General features: G+C 40.0%; 1 protein-coding gene across 10 annotated transcripts in view; it reads right to left on the bottom strand.

Annotated features, from left to right (window-relative positions):
- NR3C1 (nuclear receptor subfamily 3 group C member 1) overlaps window positions 1–27,387 on the bottom strand; it is a 133,536-nt gene that overhangs the window by 104,139 nt on the left and 2,010 nt on the right. For 9 of the 10 annotated variants that reach the window (XR_010413050.1, XR_010413049.1, XM_045894546.3 and 6 more), the window contains exon 2: window positions 23,981–25,192. Coding sequence is in view for 8 of the 10 variants with exons in the window: in XM_045894546.3 (XP_045750502.1) it covers window positions 23,981–25,176 (1,196 nt within the window). In the remaining 2 variants the exon portion in view is untranslated. Of the gene's footprint in view, window positions 1–23,980; window positions 25,193–26,956; window positions 27,043–27,387 lie in introns of all 10 variants that reach the window. The other variant, XM_045894536.3, reaches the window with a different exon arrangement.

Here is a 27,387-nt window from a genome sequence, read left to right on the forward strand (position 1 = left end):
TGAAAAGTCAAGTGCAAGGCATGGAAGGCTATTAACAAAAACAGAGAAATATAAGATACTAAATTTTTCTACGAGTTCTACTCTGATAACCAAATGAGTCTCTAACTGACCAAAGGCCAAAAAAGATTTTTTAGTCATCTTTATAAATAATATGTTTGGTTTTTTTTTTTTTTTTTTTCATTACGTGGACAGCCTCCTTTACCCTAGGTGGCTACCTGCAGTTACCAGACAAGTTAGTAATACCTTAAATAGCAGGATGAAAAGGTGTTTTGTTTTGTATTTTTTTTTTTAAAGATTTTTTATGTATTCATTTGAGACACAGAGATACAGAGAGAGAGAGAGAGCATGAGCGGGGGGGGGGGGGAGACAGAGGGAGAGGGAGAAGCAGGCTCCCTGCTGAGCCAGGAGCCCGACGTGGGGCTCGATCACAGGACCCTGGAATCATGACCTGAGCCGAAGGCAGACGCTTAACCATCTGAGCCACCCAGGCACCCCTTGTTTTGTATTTTTAAAGAAAACGCAATTAGAATTTTGAAAACTACTTGTAATTTCAGTTCCCACATTTTTATTCCATTATGAGAAGTGCCCTTGCTTTTGACTGACATTGGTCTAGCATTCCATTAGAAACCATTTTGATCTTGTCTTATTTCGTATCAGTCTTTTTTTTTTTTTTAAGATTTTATTATATTATTTATTTATCTGAGACAGAGAGAATGAGAGAGACAGAGAGCACATGAGAGGGGGGAGGGTCAGAGGGAGAAGCAGGCTCCCTGCCGAGCAGGGAGCCTGATGCGGAACTCGATCCAGGGACTCCAGGATCATGACCTGAGCCGAAGGCAGTCGCTTAACCAACTGAGCCACCCAGGCGCCCTCATATCAGTTTTTTTCGTTGCTCCCTAAGACTGTAAACTCCTGGGCAGAAATCCTGCTTTCTCTTTTAGTCCTCAGCAAGACCTACGAGTGCTCCCATGGCAAAGCATCCGTGCTGGTTGACAGACATTCATCACGGCCGACACTGCAGCTGTGGGGCTCGGGAGGCAGAAAGGTATGACGCAACAGAGCTGTGGGCTGGGCAAGAAGAGCCCCGAGGACACACTCCCTCTGTGTCACCTACAGGAGGGGTGTGTTTGGTCCACCTGCTTCACCTCTCTTACCCTTTGTCTCTTCGTCAGTAAGGCAGTGGTAAATGATACTCTTAGCCTTATCATTAAATGAGATCACAAATGAGAATGTTCTGTAAATGGTAAGAGTTCTGGGTGACTACAGCTAGTACCTGTGCCACTGTTAGTAAGATGAAATACCAACCCCATCCTTTGGTCCTTTCCCAAATAATTGTCTCCCTACCCCTCAAGTGGTGAACTGATCATCTCCAACACTTGTCCCACCTCTCTTCCTCAGCCTTCACTTAGCACTGAGTAGTAAATCTCAAAACTTCTCACACAAGTTCCTTACCTTCAGTCACAGCTGGTCAGCATCGTGCTTATCTAACATGAGTCTTTAAACCTTGGCACAACTATTGGCATAGAAAAGCTGGGGAGACTGAAACTGACCCATAAATAGCCATCGTACAATCATTCAGAAGCAGCTTCCTGCCATTCTGTTCGACAAGCAAGCACGATTACTGGTCTGACTTTTAAACCACACACGCAGAATTTAACACACCAGTTTTATTCGATGAGGCAGAGCAGCTCTAGGGTACCAAGAAAGTTTTTTCTTTTAGGCACTTTTGTAACCAATGTTTATTCCAAGTTCTAATCTCAAGTTCTGCATTAAAACAAAACAAAAAAAACTGCTTTGATTTTTAAGTATTTTTAAAAAAAATCTATTTAGACGGTACTATGAAAAACCAAAATGTAAATACTTCACACCCACCACACTGGCACAAAAGTAAGAGTAGCACTACCACGTGTTGGTGAGGATGTGGGGCAAAAAGAACACTCAGAACACTGCCTGGAAACAATTTTGCATTACCTAGAAATTGTAGATGCATATACCTTATGACCCAGTTATTCCACATCTAGATAGAATTCCCTAGAACACTCTTAAAAGTATACGTACCAAGAGACATTTTCAGAGCAGCACTGTTCAAAATAGCCAAAACACCCGGAAACAACCCAACTGTCCATTACCAGGAGAAGAAATAAATGTCTACCTCTGTATTCACTCAGAGGCATTAACACGTATTGGAATTAATAAACTTCAGCTTCCAAAGATGAATCTTACAACGTCGAGTTAAAAAAGGGAAAAAAACAGGTTGGAAAAGGCTGCATTCAACACGAACCACTACATGAAGTACAAAACATCCAAAACGAAGTGATGCGTTATTTAGGGATATATAAATAGGTGGTAAAACAAGACAAAGGAAAGATAAGCACGAAATTTAATATTACAGTTCCCAAGGTGGGGAGGGAGGCGATGGGGCCAATAGCTAATGTAATGGTAACAATCTCTTCCTTACGTTAGGGGCTGAGTACAGAGAACTACTTGCTCTATTATTCTGTAAATCATACACGTAAATTACAGATATCTTCTATAGGTATGAAATAATTCACAAAACGTATGGTGCCTATGGTAAAACAAGAAAACATGTTTTCAAGAGAGTTCATAAATTTAGTTTCTCTGTCCTTCCAGCTCCTACAAGTCTCATTCTGCCACTCTATTCACATGTAAAACATGCGACTGCCTTTATAGGATATTCCCTATTCAGTGTTTGTATTGTTTAACTTCCCGTATTCTAAATTGTTAATAATTGGCCTGAGCCTCATACCAGCTTGCGGACTCTTCTGCGGAGCAGTAAAGGAAACCAAAAGATGAAACACTTAAGGTGAATCACGAGGAAAAGAGAAGGGAGCTGAATTTAGGGCCTGGAATTCTCAAGTCACGTTTTCCTAAGTATCTACATTATGCTTCTTCTCTGAAGCCCCTTGGGCCTTCAAAGTCTACCCATTTTCAGAAGTGCTATTTTGTAATTGGGGACGGTTGGCATGAAGTGAGGAAAACCACACATCGCAGCCCTGAGATGCTGGCACGCAGGTAGTCGCTAGATTCAACAAACCGCCTTGCCTGACTGCAGGCCACCGTCCTCACGTCAGCAGCTATATTTGCACACCTTCTCCAAAATCCCTCCCAGGCCCTCAGTCTTTCAGGTAAGAAAGCCTAGTCATCCCACCTATGCTTACATTGAAGACTTCAGGAATTTTACGCAAAACAAACTAGTGAAAGCCAGTCATATGGATGACACATTATTTTAAAAGAAAAACATAAGAAAGCTATTTAATGCTTCTGACGTTACTTAAGGCAATTTCAAACTTTACCTTTTTAAGACTTTAACCTAAAGAAATACCTCAAAGAGGCGGATAAATATACGTGTGTACATACATACACACACGTACACTACAACATTGTTTGTAATAGCAAAAAGAAAAATGTTATTCTAAATTCCCTTCAATGGAGGTCTAATTAGACATACTACAGCATGTCCACTGAGCTATTAAAAGAATGAGACAGATTTGACAGGGAAACAGGATACAGACTTAGTTTATATACAAACACACAAACATACACATACATATTTTACAAATAACATTACTCAATTTTTTTTTTAAGATTTTATTTTATTTATTTGAGAGTGAGAGAGAGAGAGACCGTGTGAGCATGGGTGGGGAGGGTGGGCAGAGGGAGAGGGAGAAGCAGGCTTCCCGCGGAGCAGGGAGCCCGACTCGGGGCTCGATCCCAGGACCCTGGGATCATGACCTGAGCCGAAGGCAGACGCTTAATCAACTGAGCCACCCAGGTGCACCAATATTTTTAAACATTTTAAAGAATTAAAAATCGGGCACTTTTACTGACAAGTAGATTGTCAACTTCTGGAGACTATAAAAAATTATCAAAAGTTAGCACCCATCCTAACAACATACGACCACTTACCAATTTCTGACAAGAATCTACGTCTCTGAGAACAGACTCCTGTATCAGTTTGCACTATGTGTGGATTGATTAATGAAAGCGGCAAGTGTAAAGTGCTTTAAAAAACTAAGAAAAAAGTCCTTATTTCAAAATAATCCTGTTAATTTCTTAATCGTCTCTGGATGAGTATTTGGGAGAATGTGAAACACAGGGCACAGTTTGGTATTTTGCAACATTTTGCTATTTCTTCCCTCTTAAAGTAGGCACAGTGCTATACTCTATTTTCATAAACCCTCACTGTTACTTGGCTTTCGTGGGAGGCTCCCTGAAATGAGGTCTGTGCCAATTAGAATTTTTCTAAGGCAAAACAAGAAAAATCATTACCCATCTGAAAGGTGTAGGGAAAAAACAAAGCCAGAGTAAATGTGGATAATCACAGGAAGCTGAAAAGGTTCTCGTGTTTGACACGCAAGGGCCGTGGGAGAAAATAAAGTGAAATGTTACGAAAGGGAGGAGGGGTAGAGCAGCGGACTGCGGGGGATCGGCAGGAGCCTCAGGCAAGTCCTCACACCCGGACACGGAGGGCCTCGCAGAGCTAGGGCCCCGGGGGGGAGCCCCCTTCCTCCTGGCACAGGATCCTGTCCATCACCCCTCGGCCACCTACAGCTGCCTCGGTAGCTGCGCCCGTGTTCCCCCACAGGCCGTGACATCTCGGGAGGAAAGTCGGGCCAGACAGAGTGGGCACGAGCAGCCAGAGCCCACAGGCCCCGCCACTGCTGGCTTTGCTCTTAGGGAACTGGGGATGCGGACTCCCGGGCTGCGGCAGGTTTCCCCTCATGTCAGCGGGGATCTGAGGCCCATGATCACACCTCCTTGCCAAGAGAGTTTATTTGGCATCTCTGGTGTCCTTCTTAGACCAGTGGTTCCAAACGTGGGCCATCTCCTCAGTTCTGTGGAGTATCTGAAAATACTCAGATTCCTGGGCGTATCTACCGAGAGGCACTATACAAAAATCAGTTGTTTTCTTCTGGCATCCCAGCAAGAGCTTGGTCCTACTAGTTCTTAACACCAGTCTTGATGGACTCCCGCTCTCGGACTTGAGGACAGCGGGGTTTAGAAGTGGTGCAGTGGGAATGACCAGGGGAGAAAGAAGAGCAACAACAAGGCACAGCCTGCCCCTTGGGAAAGACAGGAGGGACGGGCTTCACGTATATGGGACTCAGGTACACTGGGAAGGCTCTTCTGCCGCAAACTCTCACTGGCTTTTTTTTTTTTTTTTAAAGATTTTATTTATTTATTTGACAGAGAGAGACAGCGAGAGAGGGAACACAAGCAGGGGGAGCGGGAGACGGAGAAGCAGGCTCCCCGCAGAGCAGGGAGCCCGATGCGGGACTCGATCCCAGGACCCCGGGATCATGACCCGAGCTGAAGGCAGCCGCTCAACCAACTGAGCCACCCAGGCGCCCCTATCTCACTGGCTTTTTACTAAGAAAAGGAATAGGTCTGAGGTTCCACCGTCAGGATTTCACTCCTTCCTTAAAGCTGTGTCACACGTTAAAACAAAAACAACCCTCAGTATGAAACTGTTACTTCTCACTGATGCAGCTAAAATTCATTTGCTTCTTTTTAAGAAGTCACTAAAACAAAGCAGGTTGGGGGGAGGTATCCCTTGTCCTGGAGGGAGAGGAAGGGGGTGCCTCCCCCAAAGGCCATGACTCAGGAGGGTGGATTTTGCCACTTGCCTCAGGCCAGCTTTATGGCCGTTATCTAGGGAGCAGCTGTGTGCCTGGGACAAGACTCGGCCCAGAGGAAATGTGGCTCTGCGTGAGGAAGAGCCACCTGAGGATGTGTGACGCTGTCCATTCTGCCACACTTGCTTGGCCATTCTCTGACCTCCTCCGCACGCCTCAGCACCTGTTACAGCTAATTGTTTAATTACTGCACGAAGCTGTCACCGTGTCTTCCCAGCCAGATGCAAGCTCTCTGCGATCAGGAAGAACTTAGGAGTTCTTCTCCCTCCCCAGAGCCACAGAGTGCCACACTGAACAGGTGGGAGGTCCTCAGTAATACATTCACTGACCCACCGAAGCAGCAGGTGATACTGGGCAGAAACACTCTTCTCCTGCCATCTCTTTATGAACCCTACTTCTGAGTGCTGAACTTCACTTGCCTGTCAGATTTTTCTTCTTTCCAATTAACTATCCCTCTCAACTAAAGTTCCTTCCTCAGCACAGTCTATTTCTGTTGGTTCTTGCAAACAGGTAGAAACATGAAATCACCACTGAACATTTTTGGGAAAATATCCCTGCATCTCAAATATGTTTGCAGAAGATGAAGTTCACCTCCGTTTACGGTTCAAAGTGGTCTGTGTAAGGAATGAAATAGGGAAATGTTGATCAAAAGCAGCAGCAAAGACTGAAATCCATACAGACCAGTAGCTTAGTCTTAAAAACAAACAACTAAGGGCTTCTAAGCCAAGGACTTTTACTGTCCACACTAAAATATTTTATCTATCATGAATCAAAAAAGTATACCCAACCTTTCTTAGAGTAAAGCGTAATTAGAAACATGAAAGGTAGCTACGGTGCAAATAGCAACTGACTTGCTTGCATGCACGTGATCAGCTAATGCCAGAGGTGGTAGAGTCTGTCTTCAGTTCTGGGACCTCTCCTGAGAGACGCAACAAAAACCCCAGTTAACATTTCTGATTATCTGGATTCTGAAATATCTGGCTCTTTGTGTGAGTTCTGTGTGTGACCTTTTCCATTTCCTACTAGTAAGATGGAGAAAATGAAGTGATTTCTAGGTGTAACAAATCCCCAATCTAGTGTTAAGGCACCTGGTATGTCTAAGAGGGACCAGAATTCTTTTTATTTATTTATTTTTTATTTTTGTAAAGATTTTATTTATTTTATTTGAGAGAGAGAGAATGAGAGACAGAGAGCATGAGAGGGAGGAGGGTCAGAGGGAGAAGCAGACTCCCCGCCGAGCAGGGAGCCCGATGCGGGACTCGATCCCGGGACTCCAGAATCATGACCTGAGCTGAAGGCAGTCGCCCAACCAACTAAGCCACCCAGGCGTCCCGAGGGACCAGAATTCTTAAAAAAAAAAATTAAATCTAGATTTGGATTCTATCTTATGTTACAACTCTCATCCCAAGAACCACAGTGAATCCTACCCAAGGACACCCATGGGTTTGTTTGTTTGTTTGTTTTAGATTTTATTTATTTATTTGACAGAGAGAGTGAGAGAGCACAAGCAGGGAGGGAACAGTAGAGGGAGAGGGAGAACCAGGCTCCCTGCCAAGCGTGGAGCCCGATGCGGGGCTCGATCCCAGGACCCTGAGATCATGACCTGAGCTGAAGGCAGTTGCTTAACCATCTGAGCCACCCAGGCGCCCCCATCCGCGGCTTTTTATCTTAACTATGGGCCTCAGCCATCTTTTCTTATAGGAAAATACCCCAGTGAGTAGTCACTTGTTATAAGGCCACAATTAGTCAATTACTCCTCTTTCCTTACACACTTTCCCTTTGTTTTTATTCCAAGGAAGTGACTGAGCCTTGCACCCTGAATGGAGTGTGGGAAACAGAATAAAAGCAACTTTATTTTGCAGGAATAAAAGCAATTATTTAAGTACTTAGCAGATACCTAGCCCTTTCTTTTACATAAATTACACATGAAGAATCTGAAGTTCAGGTGCATCAACCATTACTGAGTGCCCAGTAGGGAGGTTAGGTGGCTTGTGCAGGATTTCAGAAGTGTGTGCTAAAGCTGGAACCTGAACCCCAGTTAGTCTCTAAATTCCACGCTTTTATCCTTTTGGTCATGATGACTCTGCTTTTCCACCCTGGGCAAGTTTCATAAGCAGCTAGAGTATCACCATCTGAAACATCAGAACTTTCAAATGCACCCAATTCCTATAACTACTGTGACAGATGGCAAAAACCCCCGACTCCCCCACCCCTCCCAATAGTCAAGGCTGGGCACTTTAACTCCAAAGCTCCTCCACCTTCTGAATACAGGCTGGTCTTGCAACTTGGTTTGACCAATACAACGTGGTGGAAGTCAGGGTCGTTCCACACCTGGGTCTTAAGAAGCTTGGCCTGCTTCTTTGCTGGTTATTCTGGATCCTTGTTGCTGCTACACTGTGAGCATGCTCCAGAGAGCCTGCTGAATAATGAGACGTGGCTGTCAGCCTTCACTGCCACGGTCAACCAGCCGGCTGCCACAGACACCCTGGGCCTCGCTGACATCATCGAGCCTGGCCAGTTCAGGAGAACTGCCCGGCTGACCTGCAGACTCATGAGGAATAATAAGTGGTTCTTATTTAAAGATCCCGAATTTCGGGGTGGTTTGTTACAGAGCAAATACTACCTGACACAATTCTCAAACAAATCCTTTTTGAACAGAGAAACTTAAACAAAAAATTACTTCTAAAAGACGGGGCCTCAACGTGGAAACTCTCGTTGATATAAAAATGTCAGATGTTCAGTGAGTCCATTATGCGATTTAATTTGCAAAACAAGGTTGAAACTGTGATTTGATCAACTCAAGAACGTGCACGGTGCTTCAGGAGAGGTCATAACTTTAGATACGGACACAAACAAGTGTGTATGTGAAAACAGACATCCAGAAAGTGAAGTCCTGTTCACTGGGGGATTTAATTCATACTGAATCACAAAAAGCTAATTTTTAAGTCCTTCTTTGAAGAGGCAGAAACTGTGCATTGTATTAGGACTCTGAGAGTTAATATTCTCTTTAAGAAAAAGCCAAAGATATATAAAGAGATCAAATAAGCAATGACTTACTTATAATACCCCAAGAATTTGTCAAGAAATGAGAAGATTGCTCTTCCTCAGATAGTGATTCTAGTTTACCTTAAGTTCCTAAGAGGTTCACGTAGTAGAAGAGCGATTCTAAAGGAATACTGGCAAGGATGGGGGGTAGGCAGGAGTGGGAGAAAGCCAGACAGGAAGCACTCAGCACTCATTTCAACACAACATCCATCACCTATGCATTTTTCAGTTCCTCTTCTAACTTACGGCAAAAGAAAAAAAAAAAATGTTAAAGGTCCCAGAGGTTCAAGTCTCCAGGACATAACTATAATTCCTTAGTCTCAGAGTTAAGATCATAATGAAGCCAGTTTAACAACTATCAATTTATGAAAAAAGCTTAAGAATAGGGTGGTATGGCACAAGGGACAGAGTGGTCAAGCATGAACCTGTGGCCTTAGGGAGTGGTCTCATCTCAGCCACCCCACCAAAAGTAACAGTGACATTTTGTGAGTGCTTGCGAAGCGCCAGATACTGTGCTGGGCGTCTGTGTGCATTACCTCACTGTGCTCGTTTTAAAGGTGAGGGAAAGGAGGGTTCACAGGGTTATGAACTTGCTCAAGGTTCATACCCAGAGAATGTGACCAGAGTCCTCATTCTGACCCACAATACTGTCCTGATTGTACCAGGCCTTAGTTTCCTCTTGTGAAAAAGAAGGATGGGATATCAAGACTGGCTCCAGCTGGAATTCTAGGATTCTGTGACAGCCACAGGAACACCTCCTTGTGGTGTGTGTTTTGGATAGGGACGGGGATTGGCACCTTCTCCTTGCCACTCTATCTACTCCTATGCTTCTATCCTCAGCAACAGAAATGGTGAAGCTGGTTTGGGAAACAAGTCTACTATCCACGAGCCGTCACCCTGGTCCATTAGCCACCTCTTGGCAAAGGTCTGACTGCCCCTGGGCTTTCTGGGAAGTGCCTGGCAGGGTAGGCATTGAATGAATGGATAAATACTCCACAGCCTCTGTTGGAAAAAGCCTGAAATTGGTTGCCACTGCTTTCATGCTTCCTACAAATCTTCTAAATGTAACATCCAAAGACCATAAGCTCCACAAGGACAGAGACTACTTGGCCTCACTTCCTGCTCCATCCTTTGTAACTTGAATTGCGCCTCACATATTCTAACAGCTTAACACAAGTGCTGTTCTTATTGTTGTTACTGGATTCTTACAGTTCCAAACTGCCCTAAAATGGGTAAAATATATGCTTAAAGGCCAGGCCATGCTATTTGCTCCCTCTTCTAGAGGATTCTTTGTTCAAACAGCCAGCCTGAATTGAGTATCTTAAGTGCTAGGTGCTGTAGTGAAAACAGTCCTCGTCCTTAAGAACGGATCTCGTAGAAGAGAAAAATCAGAAATATATAAGGGGGGGGAAAATACATAAAGAAACTAGTATTAATTCAACAACTATTTATTGGGTACCTACTATGTGCTAATCATGGAGTTGGGTATAAAGAACTGCATGCTGGGCAACTGCCCAGGCTACCATCAGGGAGGATATCCAGAGCGAGAGGGATGTGCAGGGCTACATAAAGGAAAGCGTAGAAAATAAGTGGGCATTAAAGTGGTCTAGAAGGCTCCACAATGTTAAAAGCAGAAGAGAAGAAGCCTGAATTCCAGACCACAACAATCCTCAGTTCCAGCATATGGCACACTGGGATGCTGTGATCAATTTTGGGATTTGTGGCCAAAATGTTAGTAGCAATCGTTTTTGTATTTTCATTGTAAAGAAAAAGTATAAACACTGCCAGATTAGACTGTGGTTTGCTGTAATCCCTGTGAAAAGTAATTTGGAAGTACACATTAAAGATGTAAATATACATACCACTGCCTCAGCAGCCTGACTTTGGGAGTAATCTATCCTTAGAAACCAAGTTGCTACATGTTGAGTATTCATAGAAAAGGATGTTTATTGGAACCTTGTTTGTCGTGGCAAAACTCTTTCAACAACCGGAATGGAGTACTCTACAGCTATTTAAAAAGAATGGGATGCACATGTGTTGATCTGGAAGGATGTTCAGGATGTACTGTAGGTGAGAAAATCAAGTTGCAGAGAAACTGGTATACGATAGTTCTATTCTTATTTACAAGCAAACAACCCAGAAAGCCTTATATAAGTGTTTATGCTGACGTGACACAGACAGGTGCAGGATAAGGGGGGAGACAGGCAGGAATGGGAGGAAGAAAGAGGGAAAGAGAGGGCGATGTGAATAAATTTATTGATTAATGTTTTCTTGGTATAATCTTACTGAAGGGAATTCTGCCAGGTTTTTTTTTTGCCAACTTTGAAAAAGCATTTGGAAAAACGATAATAAATAAATACAATTTAAAAGGAACCGGTTCACAGACTATCCCTATAAATTCACTTACATGCAGTTCTTCTTTCCTGGATTAAGACAGAAGAGCACAGAGTTGTATGAAACTGTGCAAAAACCAAATCCTCCAAGGATTCTGGAGTATTCACGGGGCTCCGTGCCATGTGCATATGGGTCATAGTGGGAAGAACATGGAGAACCACTAGCCCACGAGCAACAGAACCACAGACATCTCTTGATCAGGGGAATAATATTGAAAGCAGTATCGTAGGAAGATTAATCCGACAGTACAGTGCAGAATGGATTGAGAAAGGAGAGGGGGAAACGAAGAAAAAAATTAAGAGACTACTGAGGTGCTAAGAGTTCAAACTAAGGGATGGCCAGATTTTTTTCCCTCGTGTGCTGACTTCTTAGGGAACAGAAACTTACTTTCCTCCTGGTTTCCAGCCTTTGTCTCTTACTCCTAGCCCAGCCTCAGGGTCTCTGCGGTCTCAGAAGTGTGTTTCTTATTATTCACTTAAATATTTTAATCTAAATTTCAGAAACTGACTAAGCTCTCAAATTTAGGGTTTCTTCTTAAAAAAAAAAATAAACTAATCACTAGTTACGTTGTTCCATTTAGGGTTTCACTGATTTCTTTTGACTTTGAGTTCTGAGAATGTTTCCATACTTGGAAGGACCAGCTTCAACAATGATTTCCTCTTTTAAGGATAGTCTGTCCTGTCTCTTCCACCCCAGCTGACTGGACAGCACGAACCACTCTGTCTCTGCCCCGATTTAAACCTGCTGCCTCCCAATTCTCCAGCTATACATTATCTTTTGTGGCTACTCTCTTTGGATGCTTTCCAGAGCCCTGTCCTTGGTCCTCCCCTCTTTTTTTCTTAAACACTAAAGCAGTTTATTCTTAAATGACCTCATCTGATTTTCTTGCTTTAGTAGCTAATACCTACTTACTTTGCATTTTCTTTTTTCGGTAACTGTCTTGACCAAATTAGGCTTAACTCTCCTACAACTCTCAGTAGAAGAGATAACTCATCTTACTAACCTTTTGAATTGCTGCTATACACCATAGGTGCAATAAGTCAGAACTATATGTAGAAGAAGGCAAATCTAAAATGTAACTAAGTTAGAGAAAGGTAATTTAGAATTCAGGCAAAAATAAGCTACCTCTCGGAGTACTGAGTAATTATACACACACATGAAAAATGGGCACATCAAATTCTTGCCTGACTTTCTAGGTAAGTCAACACAAATGCATATATTAGATATCTGCTAGAATCATTCCAAATCTTAAACAGCTGAAAAACACAACGATGACAGCTTCTATTATGAAAGGTTACTACCTAGAACAAGATAAATAAAAGAAAGCTAAACCTCAAACTTTATTTACAAGCTTTGGTTACCCCAATTTGTTCAATGGTAAATGTACCAGAGTTGTTTTAAGAAACTATGAAAAGTGGTCCATTTCTAAGCCATAAAGCAAATTTAAAGAATGACAATTAAAAACACATTTGCTTTATGTCTTCTATGGATACAGAAGCACTTGTGCATCTTGAAGCCAAAAATCTGGAGGAGACAACCTGTGCTAATTCCTCTTAGTGAGGCTGGAGCAGTTGCAAGGATCTTAGAGACCGCATAAGTTAACCTCCCACTCCAGTTGTCTCAAGAATTCCTTTCCCAGAACATGCCTTTGTAGCTCTTCCTCCTATTAACACGGCGTAGCTAGGCTGCTTATATATAAGCGGTCTGCTAACATTTCCATTTCTCCACAAAGACAGAAGTGTGATCCATCCCTACATATCTCCTTGGTATGTATGTCAATTTTGTTTATTCCTATCTTCAACATGGATTTGCAGAGGTCTTACGATGTGCTAGACAGACACTCTTCTACTTGCTGGGGTACAGAAGTACAATATAGTGGCAGACAGGATCACTGCCCCACAGAGCTGACGGTCTCGCAGGTGAACAGGTAAGGTACACACAATCAGTCTAACATGGAAGGCAAGGGAACAGTGTGTGTGAAACATGCTATTTCTCATAGAGCAGTCTGAGAAGGTCTCTCTTACGGAGTTGGCCTTTAAGTGGAGACCTATATAAAGTGAGAGAATAAATGTGATAAATGAGAGAATTAATGTGGGTATCTGGGGAAAGAAGATTCCAGACAAAAATTCCTCAAGTTTGGGCTCAAGCATGGGAGACCCAGAAAGAGGACTAGGCTTCTGGAGCATAAGGAGATATTCTGAAGTGACGAGAAAAAAGGTGTCTAACACCAGGGGTGCATAACCTTAGGCTATGCAATAAGGGTGAAAATCGTGTTTTCTCCCTGTCTTGTATCACATAATGTATATAATGACGGTGTGTACGTATCAGGTTCCTCCACAAGTGATTGAAATCTCCTGCTGGTTCATTCCTAACTACAGTCTTCATCTGATGAGCTCATCCATTCCATCTTTTTATTCTTCTGTCTCAGACTCCTTGTTATCACCCACCCTCCCCCCCTCCTTTTATTTTTTCCAAATAGCAGACTCAACTCCGGTTTCCCATTCATCCACACACTTTCCCCTTTGAAGTCTCAGTCATGCCTTCCTGGGGAGAAGTTTAACCTCCTTCAAGTACACATTTCAGAAAGCCAATTGCACAGGGGTGGGTGGAGGGAGAGTGGAAGAGATACAAAGATCTGGGGATAGAACATCACCAGACTGCTGAGTGAGGTCGGGGATGTTTATCTTCTTCGCCTCTGTATGCCCAATGCCTAGCTCCACAAACTGCTGCTGCTGGAGCAGTTGGAAGGATCTTAGAGACCGCATAAGTTAACCTCCCACTCCAGCCGTCTCAAGAATTCCTTTCCCAGAACATGCCTTTGTAGCTCTTCCTCCTATTAACACGGTGTAGCTAGGCTGCTTATATATATTTCCCAGTGCTCATACAGAAACACTCAGGCACAGAAATATCAAATTTAACCGGATGCTGGAATTGGAATGTAGAACTTTCCTTTTCCACGGATTTCTGAGTTCTAGCTTTTCCCTCCGGCTTCGTTTATGGTTTTCTCTTTCAAATAGGTCTGTGGTGACTCCAAAGCACTGCAATTCTGCTAAATGACATTATGAATTAAAGGGCCACTAGTCCTTAATATGCTGAGTTAGAGACTGTTTCACCTATTTGTCTTACCTTCCCTTTAAGAATATTTCTTCTTATATTATATTTAAAATCTAGCACCTGTAGACTGCACCAACACCAGATCATTATAAGTGCTTAGCAATGAGAAACATTTTCTACTTAATAGGAAAACAGAATGTAACAGAATGGTTACAAAAGGTATATCCCATTATGCATGCCACTGCATGTATCTTTATGAATTCCAAGGCTGGGATCTATTTCAATCTTAGCATTTTGTAAATAATGTTTTAAACATGACTAAATTTAGAAAATAGTGACAACCAAAATTTGCTTAATTTTTTAAAAGTACTTTCAACTATGAGCAGGACATTTCTTTTCAGGTTATAAGGAATAAAAGAAAATGTGTGAATTAACATGTGAATTTTATATTGTAGCTTTAACTCTCCGTTAAACTATTTTATTGGTGTAAGTAATTTGAGTGTACTTTGAGTTCCTGCCACACTGATTGTCAAGTAGGTTAATTCCTTGATGCACTGAGGATTGAAATGGGAACTTAAACTCTTTGGGAGATGAGGAATTACATGTAGGAATTTACCTTTACTTTTTATAACTTATGGTCATATTTCCTTCAAGTCCAAAGGAAAGACAGGCACTTTATTTGAACATAAACATGAAAAAAATCAGGCTTAGGGAGGAATACTATCTCTTTTTTCTATACTATGTCAAGAAAAGAAAACACATCAGCTGTTAACATAAATCTCCTGGATAGCTCATAGAGAACAAATCACAACTTAACCACTGAGCACCATCCATTTCAGACTGGTCATCTTGGGAACCTAGGCATTTATTCCAGGGAAATTTAACACAGTTTTAAACATCTATAGAAATACCTACATGGTTTCTTTTAAGTAACCTCAATGAAAACAAATGTTATAATGTGTGAGAGGATTAAATTTCTAAATTTCTGGAAATACTGAAATTACTTGGAATCACATAAAAAAGGTAAAAGGTAAACCATCAAGCTAAGGAATAAACACATTTTCTGATTAAGCAAGAACATTCAGGTGTTCCTATAGTGTAATGAGTCCAGTTTCTTTTATGGCTTACAAGGTGGGTCTGAAGGCAATTTCAAAAGAGGGATAATATGTATACCCTTCCAAGGTGGAGGCTTAGAAATGCAACATTCATTTAGGGTTTCTGTTTAAAAAAAAAAAAAAAAATCCATCTATTTTATAGTCACACTTTGTCCTTAATAAACTCAGCTGGATTCCAGATGACAAATTTCACATAAAGTTCTAATTAAATTTTTTAATATTTCCTTTTTAAAAAGCTGCCTATGAACTTAAGTTATATTTAACATTGGCATGTTTACCATTTTAAACGGCCACTTAACTGGTTTCTGTACTTGGTTCTTTGTGATATATTAAAAAAAAGAAAGATTTATAACTTTGGTTTCATCCATCAAATTTGTTTGCTTTTTTTTTGTTTTATCACTTGATCAATAAAGAAAGAAGTTATTAAATGTAGTCAAGTAAGTTACATAATCCTCCCCAATGTATGCACTTAGGACAAATTTTGGTATTCGATATAGTCAGAAACTCCTTTCACACAGCTTTGCTAAATATAATAAACATGAAAAAAAAATTAAAGCTAATAACTTCATTCTCATTTTCAGACAAATTCAAATTTCTTAGTGAAACTTTAATGAATCTCTGCACAAATCGTTTTTTAAGAATACCAGACAATAAAACAAGGGAATCTTCTAGCATTTATTAATAAAAACCTAACAATATAGCTGACGTTATCAACATGCAATTAAATTTAGATGACATACCTAATAAACAACAGAATGCACTGAAAAGCTAACAAAAAACCAAAACTGAAAAAAAAAATTAAGGTAAATACAATTACCTTGGCGCTTGAAAGCTTTAAATACAGTCCTTATGGAACTGGAATCCATGACTGTTAATGATCACACACAGTAGACCCGGGAAAAGTCTTAGGGACCGATGAACAGGATATACCTAACACAGGCACAGATGTCCTCCTGTACTTAGCCAATGAGGGTCATGCTGGTTTGAGCTCAGGAGACTTGGCAGAGCTTTAAAAATGCCACCTTGAATTTTTTTTATAGTACTTTTTAATTTTCAAAGTAAACATCCACGCACAAATCCTGTCAGGCAAAAATGCTGGGCGCTCTGTTTTACAGAAGCTGAAACTGTCACAGAAAGCTGGAAGTGACTATACAAATATACAGGGAGGACAGGAGAGGCTTCATCCCGTTTCTCCTACATATATTGTTTCAAGATTGTCTGATGGCCAATAAAAACTCGCAAAGACCTAAGGAAATTTCTAACACAGTATTTAATATTCCCCTTCAGATCAGGGTTAAGTTTTTTCTGACTATTCTTTTCTCTTGAAATATCTTGTTTTCCACCTGTAAAATTAAGTTAATAACAGCTGTCTCCTGTACCACATAGATAATGGCAGAACCAATAACCTGATGCAGAAACTACAGTTACAAACCCTCACGGGTTGCTAAGAAGTTTAAATGAGATGAATGCATACAAAGAAAGCCCTTAGCATGGTGCTACTGCTTAATGCACACTCAACATTAGTGGGGGAGAAAAGGGTTAAAAAAATACATAGGAAAGAATATGGGGTACTGTACATTTTTTAAATCCAAGCTAGTTGATTTCATAGCAACTTTTATAAAACACCTGGTAATCTGTATTATGTTTCAAGTCTCTAGAGCAAGAGACCAGATGTTAAGAGAAGCCTGCTAGGGAACCTTAGACAACAGAGAATGAGGCTAGTCCAACGCAGCAATACCACAAACTAATTCTACAGTGTTTCTCTAGACATTTTCAATGGGTCTCATTTCCTCATCTGGAAAAATGAGAACGCGGGAGCAGATGAGCTCTCAAGAGCCTTTAAGCTCTAATCTAAAGCCATTGTACCTAGCACATGAAACAAGCTCGGAGAACCCAAGAGCCCCACCTCTCCAGCTCCACCAGTAACAGTGTTTACCTGTCATTTTCTACGTACCACCAACTACACTAATTCTTATAAAAATACCAAATCCCAGTTCGTTTTTTGTCTTGTACTTGATAATGAACAAAAAAAGTCAAATAAGCAACCTAAGTGTGCCATTCCCTAGGACCCCACTGCCTCCTTCACTAGTGATAGGTTAAGAGGACTGTAAAATTTTAGAAAAAGAAACACACGTGTTAAGAAAAGAATTCATCTGTAATTGTCAAGAAAGTACTTTGATTCCACAGTATCTAATCACTCGAGGTCAAAGACTGGCTCTGCTCAGCCTTAGAACTCAAGTCTTCTGATTTTGAGTCTAGTTCTTTCCTACTTCTATTACTGAGTAACTAAATCAAACTGAAAGGAATTTGAAGGGGTTTCTTTTTTAAAGTAACAAAATTTCAATTTAAATCATCTTAAAATTAAAGAAGCCTTTATCCTCAATAATTATAAAACAAAACATTATAACAACAACAAAGTCTATCCGTAACAAAGTGGTAGAGCTTTAATGTTCAACATGTGATGATCCTGAGGGTCACAAGTCACTGCACTGCCCCAACAGCATGAAATAATAAATCAGGAACTAAACTGGATGTCATTTCAAAATAGCTTTAAAAAATTGGCTATCAAACACACTTTCATAATAGCACTGTTAAATATTATGGATAATTATGAAAACAACTAGAAGAAAGGCTCTTTTTAATATAAAAAGGAGTAAAAAGTTAACATTTATTGCACCATACTATATGTCATACAGCATACTCAAGTTGAATGCTCCAAATGTTGGTTACAAAAATAAAAAATCACGTTAACATGGTGTGTTAAACATCTGCAACTAATCATAGCATTAAACCTTTCTCTCCTTATATATATACATGTATGTATATATGTATGTATATATTTGGTGCCTTACAGCAAGAATTTTAAAAATTCTAAAATAAGAGGTACTTTCACTAAGTTTACTGCATTATTAGACACTATCAATCTTACAGTATCTTGAAACTGACTCAGAAAGTATTTTAAAGCACTCAAAATTAATATTTGAATGACTCTGAAAAAGTATATTTAAGCATACAGCTGTACCAAGATAAATGATTAATATTTAAATTGGCCCAGAAATAAAATTAGGGGATCACACACTTCCATTCAAAATAATTGGCTTTAAGGACTACAGTGCAATACAAATAGTTTAAATCAATTGCAGAACCCCCTAATTTATTCTATCTATCTACCACTGAATAGAATTTAATTTCCTCAATATTCCAGCAGCAGCCTCTGGAAATATATTACTAAAGAAAAAGGCTACATTCCACAGTAGGATGACAGTGTATATAAAAATGTAATAGTAAATATAAAGTGGTTCTATCAAGTGGATCATCATTATTTCAACTTCATTGCAGTAACCAGATTTTCATTGATTAAAGAGCAGATTAAGTAAAAAGGGACAAATATGAACTTGATCTTAGCTGGAATAATGTAAAAGGAATTAAAACATCCATTCCATACTTTTTGTAGTAATGAAGCACAGCAAAAGACAAGAATGTAACCCTATACACAGTTAGGGCTATATTGTCACCAATTAGCTTTAGATTTCCACCTCAAATGAAAGAAGCTAAATTGTAATACAGGTTAGTGCACTCCCTCATATATAAACACAGCCCCAAGTTTCTCTTTAGTCCTCTGAATTTCTTGACAATTGATCCAAATTGCTGGTTTTCGGAAGCATTCTTGGTATTTTTAAACTTATCCTCCACCATTCCACACTTCTAGTGCTCCTCCCTCTCCCACCCCCTTGCCCCCTTACTTAATTAACAAACTCCACGGGAAATCCTGCATTTAAGGTACATATGTAATGGCAGTTCAGATAAAGACGACAGCCTGTTAAAATTAGGTCTTTGGAAGTTGAAATCACTGTCTACAACTAATTTTGAACTGCTATAAAATTGCATATTTTCTAAAATATACACTTTAATGAACAAAATGAAGATAAAAATCTCCATTAACAGTCACATTCTAATCCAGTTCGGCATAGCAATTCACAGGAAAAAGAACACTCAGTGGGATCTTTTCTTTCTTTAAATGGTAGGAATATGTGCTTGCTTCGGCAGCACATATACTAAATGGTAGGAATATTTCTATTTACTTGAGAAATACAAAACGTAAGCAGAATAAACCAGAAGAAAATGAGAGCAGTTGGCTCTCTGAAACTACAGAAATAAGAGCATGGGCTTTTAAACCCTTCTGAAGGGTCAATAATCAGGAATTGATTTTTTTTTCAGCTATAGCTTAATTCAACAATATTTCTTGAAAACTCTTGTGCAACAAAAGTGACCAACATGTATTCTGCATGACTCAGAAATATGGAAGCAGGTGCCTGTTAATATGGCAAATACCTGTAAATACTACCATATACAATTACTAGAATGCCTATTTAATTTGCTCACATAAGTAGTAGTACATAAACAGCTCACTAATTAAAACTAGATGTGATCTTTTAAAGTAAAAAAAAAAAAAAATGTTTTAAGAAATATGCCCCAGACTTATTTTAAACCTAATGTAAATTAAGATTTCCTAACTAGGCTATTTCAATCACCTGCAGGCCAGAGTGGATTAAGACTTATATAACCAACCAATTAATACAGATGCTCTTTCACATTAGGTACTCATACTAAAATAAACCCTTTTGATCCAATCTCTCCTTCACTAAAATCTCAAAAGGCCCCTACAGTGATCTCCACCCACATATGAATTTCATTATTAATACAATTTGCACTTAACCTACATTTATGCAAGGTATGTTACAGAGTAAGTCTTTCATAAAATTTATAAACATTCAATGATATATTTAAAGTGGTCCAACTAAAGTATCTGTAACACCAAGAGACAAAACCATACAGCATCACAATACACATTATGTTATCAATTATACAAATATAATGGAATGACCAAATAAACATTTTAAGAAATAATTTCAATAAAATCTGACCACATACTAATCCCATATTTCTATATCGGAGTCATTCCACACTAAATTGACACACCTGAATACACACAGTATGTTTTATCTTTTTTTCTTTTACTAAGACAGCCCTAATAAAGTACAAGTGTTAAAAATGAAAAAGATACTTATCATAAAGCTAAAAGTAAGTATGTAAATAACCTAAAGCAAATCTCCTTTAACATTAAACCCAAAAAGACAATGAAATACTCACTGCCAGAACCTCTGGAAGGAGAGGAAAAACAAAAGGTAGGAAGTAAACCAACTATCCTTTAAAAAGGGGAGTAAATCATAACCAAAACAAAATCTCTTCCTTATGCCTCTTTTTGGAGACAACATTTAGCACAGTGTTAATAGGAAAAAAAAGGGGGGGACGGGGAGAATTTGCTTCGCTCATCCTGTGTTTGTACAGGTCTTCAATTTCATTACATTAATAAAATTGGACACGGATGCAATTAATACTGACAGATGTTTAAAATCTACATAAATTTTCAGAGCTTTATAAATCAAAGCCCTCAACTCTCCCTAAGACAGAGTTTACAAATTCATCTTGCATCATTTCTTCTCTTCAACAATCTTACCCTTCACAAAATGGTCAACCTTTTAACACTTAAGTTTCAACATAATCCCAATAAAAGCTCTAATTCTACCTAAAACCACTTACTCCTCTGCCTCCTTTCAGCAGCTGCACCATTAATGCTTAAGTGCAAAAATGTGTTTTCATCGATGTTACTAGTTTATGCTAAATTTGTTGAATTTCAGTATTTAAAAAGCATATTCAGTTAGTATGGCTAGTTTGTTTTACTTTAAGAACGTATGTGAATATCACTATGTTTTCTCTTGTTTTAGGATCAATGAACTTAACCCTTAAAAAGAAAATATTTGACTATACTCAATCATGATAGTTATAATTTTACAAATAAATGTGAACTGGATGTTAACCTATGTTGACAAATCAGTAGGAGTTGCCTTCCCTGGCAAAAGAGAGTGTAAAGTGTTTTGTTTTGTTTTTTAGCATTTTGAGAAAAAGCAATTTTAGGTGACAGCTCAAAAAGTCAAAGTACAATTTATGTTTTTTTTAATTAAAAAAGGAATGCAAGCGAAGTTATTAGTGGCACAGAATATTCTCAAGTCAGAAAGTCAGTATTCACTATAGTTGTGGTCTCAACATGTTGATCACTTGGGTCACTGCTCATAGCTATTGTTTGACAAGAACCGTGTAACATATAGAGAAGAGAAAGCACCAATTTTAGTTATATCAGGGCTGTTGTGTGGAAACAATAGACTAATTCAATGCTGGTTAGAAAAGAAACATTGTTTCTATTTACTTGGAAGAAGCTTTGTACTGGATAATCACAGTCCCCCACGTTAATGGCATAAGGTATGAAATTTTCAAACATTAGCAAAGTATCCTGTATAAGATACTACACCTTTTCATTAGGACACAAACTACTGATTATAATTACAAATCACACATCAGCAATAAAATAATCATTTCATTGGATAGTAAATAATCTCGAAAGAGCCACATCATCACTGCTTTGCCTATCACCATAAGGTTGTTATGAGGCTCAAATTAAAAGTGAAGACACTTTATATGTCCTAAACTCTTATGAAAAGCATTAAATTATCTTTAATGATGTAAGGGTATCTATGTTCATCTAAGACTTACACTCCAGATCCCAGATTTTAAAGGCTTAATCAAAGTTCACCGTGGATGAAAAATGGTTAAGTCTTGATCTATGCCTTTTATTTATTTTTTTTTTACAGTAAGAAAAATGAAAACAGTACCACGGTGATTATTAGAACAAAATGCATTAATAATCCCCAAAGAGCTTCCTAAGATGTATTATGTTTCTTTGTACAATTACATGTTTTATAAATTAGTGTAATAGTTTCCTACAGACAGCTCAGTCAAATCAACAGCACTTATTCTTTAGGACAACCAAGCACACTGAATCATTAACTCCATTGCCAAAACTTTGAGATTGAAAAATTTAAAACACAGCATGTCTTTTAACATTTAAACACAACAACTTACACGATAAGAAACACCTCAAATCTCCTTACTGAAAACATTTTAAGCCTTCCATTCAGAATGACAACAATAAAAAGCTGAAGTAGTGTTCTAAATAAAAGATTATTATTATTTAAATAATAGATTACTAGATAGTTTACATGAAGACACACAAGAACCAAGGTCTTTTCTATTGATAAGAAACAAGTGAGTCCTTTAAAGGAATAGAACATAGCCAAAATCTGTCTGAATTTTTTCCCCTACCCAAAAACCTTCCTCCTTAAAGAGGATAGAAAAGAAAACACGTTAGTGTTAGGATTTATCTTTAAAAGAAAAAGTATCTTACAGAGAGTTTTAAATAAAATCTTCATTGACTAATCACTGGGAACAATGAATGCCACTAACAAAAAAAAAAACCAAACCCTTGAAAAGCTCATGTACAGATAAATCACTGTCTACTACTATGCCTTTCAAAACAACAACAACAACAACAAACACCACCACCACACCCAATTAATCAATCCTGTTTCTCTACAATCACATTTTTATATTTCCTTCACACCTAAAATGTGATCTACAACCCAGTATTTATCTGAATTGGGGACAGGGGTACATGGTAGAGAACTTAACTCCTATCAACAGATACCTCTAAATTTAGCACCTTTTCCTGGTAATTCCATTTTAACAGACCTTTTTGAGGTCAAACGGAAATGTCAGTATACTTACAAAGGACTGAGAAAAAAAGAAGAGAAATCAAATGACAGCTGAGATTCAAAGCTTCACAATGTTGGCCATCATGTATCTATTTGAGAACTTGTAGGAACTTTTCAAAGTTAGATTTTGTTTTGTACCATGTTGCCACCAATTCCTTTCCTAACAAGACTGAACAGCAGACACAACTATGTACTTTAGGATCGGGAACCTATGGGCAAGTCCCACGTCTAAGGCTATGTATGGTCAGGTTCACTGCTCACTGCATTGCTTTAGCAATCTCAAAACTCAAATTCTGCCACAGATAGTTCAGTGTGAAGAAAAGGCTCTTTGTTAGATCTTTAATTGTTAACCCTTTGACCTCCTCAAGCTAACATTTCACAAGTGTATGAATACAGCACACACTTTTGCTTCTATAAAATATGAAGGGTACTTTTCACTTTAATATAAGAGCGTATTTTAAAAATATATCAGTGAACACACAATCAATGAAGTATTAGATATCAAACTCCCTCGAATTTATATAATTTTTACTCAGGATACCTGTTAATGAGCAACATTATTTTGAATTTTTAAATAAACTACTGGCCAATGATTCCTGAATGCCATTATTTCAGAGAAAACTTGCTTATGTACAGATAAATCACTTAGGGTGTCTTTCAACCGTGTCCACTTTCAAAAGGACCACTTAAACTTAGTCACACGAAAAAGCACAGGAGTCACTGGAAAACACATACAAATCACTGAAGATATAAGTCAATCAATCCATTTCATATCCGTTCTTAAGAAATAGAAAAGCGGGGCGCCTGGGTGGCTCAGTCGGTTAAGCGACTGCCTTCGGCTCAGGTCATGATCCTGGAGTCCCGGGATCGAGTCCCGCATCGGGCTCCCTGCTCGGCAGGGAGTCTGCTTCTCCCTCTGACCCTCCTCCTTCTGACCCTCCTCCCTCTGACCCTCCTCCCTCTCGTGCTCTCTGTCTCTCATTCTCTCTCACAAATAAATAAATAAAATTAAAAAAAAAAAAAAAAAGAAATAGAAAAGCGTTCTTACCTTGAATAGCCATTAGAAAAAACCGATCGACCCGAGAAGTTCAAAGTCCCCAAGGAAGCCAAGTTGTCATCTCCAGATCCTTGGCACCTATTCCAATTTTCTGAACCAACAGGAATTGGTGGCATGACATTAAAAATAGGCTTCTGATCCTGTTGTTGAGAAAGCGATGCTGTATTCATGTCATAGTGGTACATCTGTCCCCCAGAGGTACTCACACCATGAACAGAAATGGCAGACATTTTATTACCAATTATATTTGCCCCAGAAAAGCTTGCCTGACAGTAAACTGGGCCCAGTTTCTCCTGCTTAATTACCCCAGGGGTGCAGAGTTCAATGAAATCTTCTTTTTCCATTTTCACTTGGGGCAGTGGCACACTGTTGGGGCTTGATAGGATCAGATCTCCATTATCCTTAATTTTAGGTTTAGTGTCCGGTAAAACAAGAGGCTTACAGTCCTCATTCGAGTTTCCTTCCAAGAGGAATGGATCATCCTCTCCTGCCAAAGGAGAAAGCAAACAGTTTTCATCTATCAAGAGGTCAGATCTCCAAGGACTCTCACTCGACTCTTTCTCTGGGGACCCAGGAAAAAACTCCAAATCCTGGAATTTTTTCCTCCAAATGTCAAAGGTGCTTTGGTCTGTGGAATACAACTTCACATTGCCCCCGTTGGTGCCAGTCTGGCCCTTCAAATTTTGCTGTTCTGAAGACACGTCCGAGAGCGTTTTTGAAAACTCCCTCTCTGTGGGGGCAGCAGAAACAGCAGCAGACGCTGAACTCTTGGGCTTCTCTGCAACACTGGTCGACCTACTGAGGTTTGCAATGCTTTCTTCCAGAAGCCGAAAGTCTGTCTCCCCAGAGGAAAGGCTGATTTGGCCCTGCTGTGGGAATCCCAGGTCATTTCCCATCACTTTAGTTTCTGTCTCTCCCATATATAATCCCATGGAGAGTGAAACCGCCTTGGACAGATCTGGCTGCTGTGCATTGCTTCCTGAGCCTTTTGAAAAGTCAACCCCAAGTCTTGGATGCTTGGAGTCGGACTGAGAGGCAGCCGAGAGTGAGGGTGAAGAAGCAGAAACCTTCACAGTAGCTCCTCCCCTTAGGGTTTTATAGAAGTCCATCACATTTCCCCTCGCCCGACCAAGCACACTGCTAGAGACTTCTTTACTCGGGGGGCTTAGTGATTCCTTGGAGTCCATCAGATATTATCATCAGCTACCAGGCAGGTGAAAAAGAAAAAAAAAAAAGGAAAGAAAAAAGAAGGGGGGGAAACATAATAAGCTATAAAGTCACATTATCTCAGTGATCTGATTAGTAAGAGCCTGTTAAATGAGCCTTTTAGTTAACTCTGAATCTAATTCCTTGTTATCAGAAAAGTAGTTTCTGTCTCCCAGAATAAAAAAGCCATATCCCCTGCTCCCATTCAGTGTGCCACATTTAAAAGAACAATGCAGTTCAATTGCACAGCTGAGGGCAAAATTGTATCAAACTAAGCTTGGCTATTCATCCTGCCACTCACAGAACTGTAACTTTGTTAATCACAGACATTATAATTCATTACATCTGATTATTCCTAAAGTTCAAATTGATGTCAAAGTATTTCATTTAAAAAGAGTATGATCATTAAAATCCCTACTTCCTTTCAATCAGTCAAGGCTGTTTGCTTTTCTGAGAACCCATACACATAAAATTTGGTAAATACTATCACAGAATTCGCTCTCAAACTGCTCACAAACTGCCCTCCCACCTGCTAGTCACACAACCAAACCTTTGGTACAATCTATTGGTCACCATGCACATTTTATTTGAAAAATAAACGATGATGATCTTCCAGTATACTAAGAAAGGCTCTTATTTTTTAACCCCTATTTCTTACTGAATGTGTCTGTTTCAAACTTTGCCTTCAAATTTTGGATATACCAAATGAAATACGTTGTATATGGGCCAACTAAAATTTGGATTCTAACAAGCAAAGTAGAATGTGCAGTAGCTTCTCACTACAATTATAGCTTATTTAAATACAACAAATACAGCTCTCTTGAATCTTACAACATAATAAAATCTAAATGAAGCTACATTTATTTTTCAAATTGCTTAAGACCCTCAGTATGAGACACTATTATACCTCTAAATTAAGATGTTTTTCCTTTCCAAATAACCAGGTACTAAAAACAGGAAAACCCCACAACTGTGAAACCACGTTCATATAAACCCAGGTAAAAGAACAGCCAATAAAATGCTCAGAATAATTTTCTCTGTATTCTAAACCCTCACCAATCCCCATTCAGAGGCTGTTCTCAAGAGTATTAGGTTGGTAGTATATTGTTTATAATCAGGATGTTGTAAGAGGCAGGCGAACACTTTGATAAGCACATTTGGGACATCATGGTCAAATCCCATCCAATGATAGGAAACTTTTGCTGTACGGAGACCTTCCGAGGCAGAAACTTCACCGGCCCTCACGGGAAGTGGAGTGGGATTAAGGTAGAGAGAGGGCTGGGACCTGCCTCTACACATCTTGAGGGTAAACTGCTCATCTCCCCGCCCCTCCACCGTGTTTATCTGATATCGATCTCTAAACACAAGGTATCAAATGGAGCCTAATGAATTTCCACGCCGCTTTGACAGCTGCCCTCAAACTCGAAACCAAAACAGTATTTCACAAAACGAAACGATCCCTCCAACGACTTTAGCCCCCAGTTTAAATTGCAAGTAACTGTCACATTAATGGGCCTTAGTGAACCGTACCAAGGGGTCTTAAGTGGTATTACAGTGCGGCAGTTACCCAGCCTGCGGCCCCGAACGTCCAACTAGCGCTGGACAAAAGACGCACCTCAGCACTATTCCGGCTGGGGAACGTCTTCTTCTACAAGGGGCCACTTAGGAGCGGCAGGCGCGCAATGATGCCAAGCGCTGAAGAACCAACCCCCTCCCCGGGGAGAAAAAAGTGCAAGGGTAAAAAGAGAAATGTGTCCAGACCTGTTGAGTTCTTTCTCCGACACGCCCACTTCCACCAGATAACGCCAGCCCTGACCGAAGTCTCCAAGCTGCAGGCTGTCAGCCCCCTGCGTGCGTACAGTCACTCACTCACACGCACACACCCCGCGCGCCCGCCAGAAGAGAGACGCGCCGCAGCCTCGACAGAAACCCTGATCGCGCTCGGGCGCACTAGGGTGGAGTGGAAACATTCGGCCGAGTAGAATTCAAACGCGGCTCGGCGTTCACCATAAAACGCGTGTTTGGGAGGCCCCCCGGGACGGCACTGACAGGGGACTTCGGGGTGGGGAGGCTGCAGAAGCCAGGATTCCGCGCCAGGGAACCCGAGGACCGAAAGCCGGGGCAGCTCGAAGAGGCTCCACTCGCAGGGAGCTCAGGTTCCTCCCCCTCAGCCCGACCCGGGGACGGCGGCC

Source organism: Mirounga angustirostris, unplaced genomic scaffold (genome assembly GCF_029215605.1).
Source record: "Mirounga angustirostris isolate CCGP_5_RB_7025 unplaced genomic scaffold, mMirAng1.0.hap1 SCAF_7, whole genome shotgun sequence".
Taxonomy (NCBI): Eukaryota; Metazoa; Chordata; class Mammalia; order Carnivora; family Phocidae; genus Mirounga; species Mirounga angustirostris.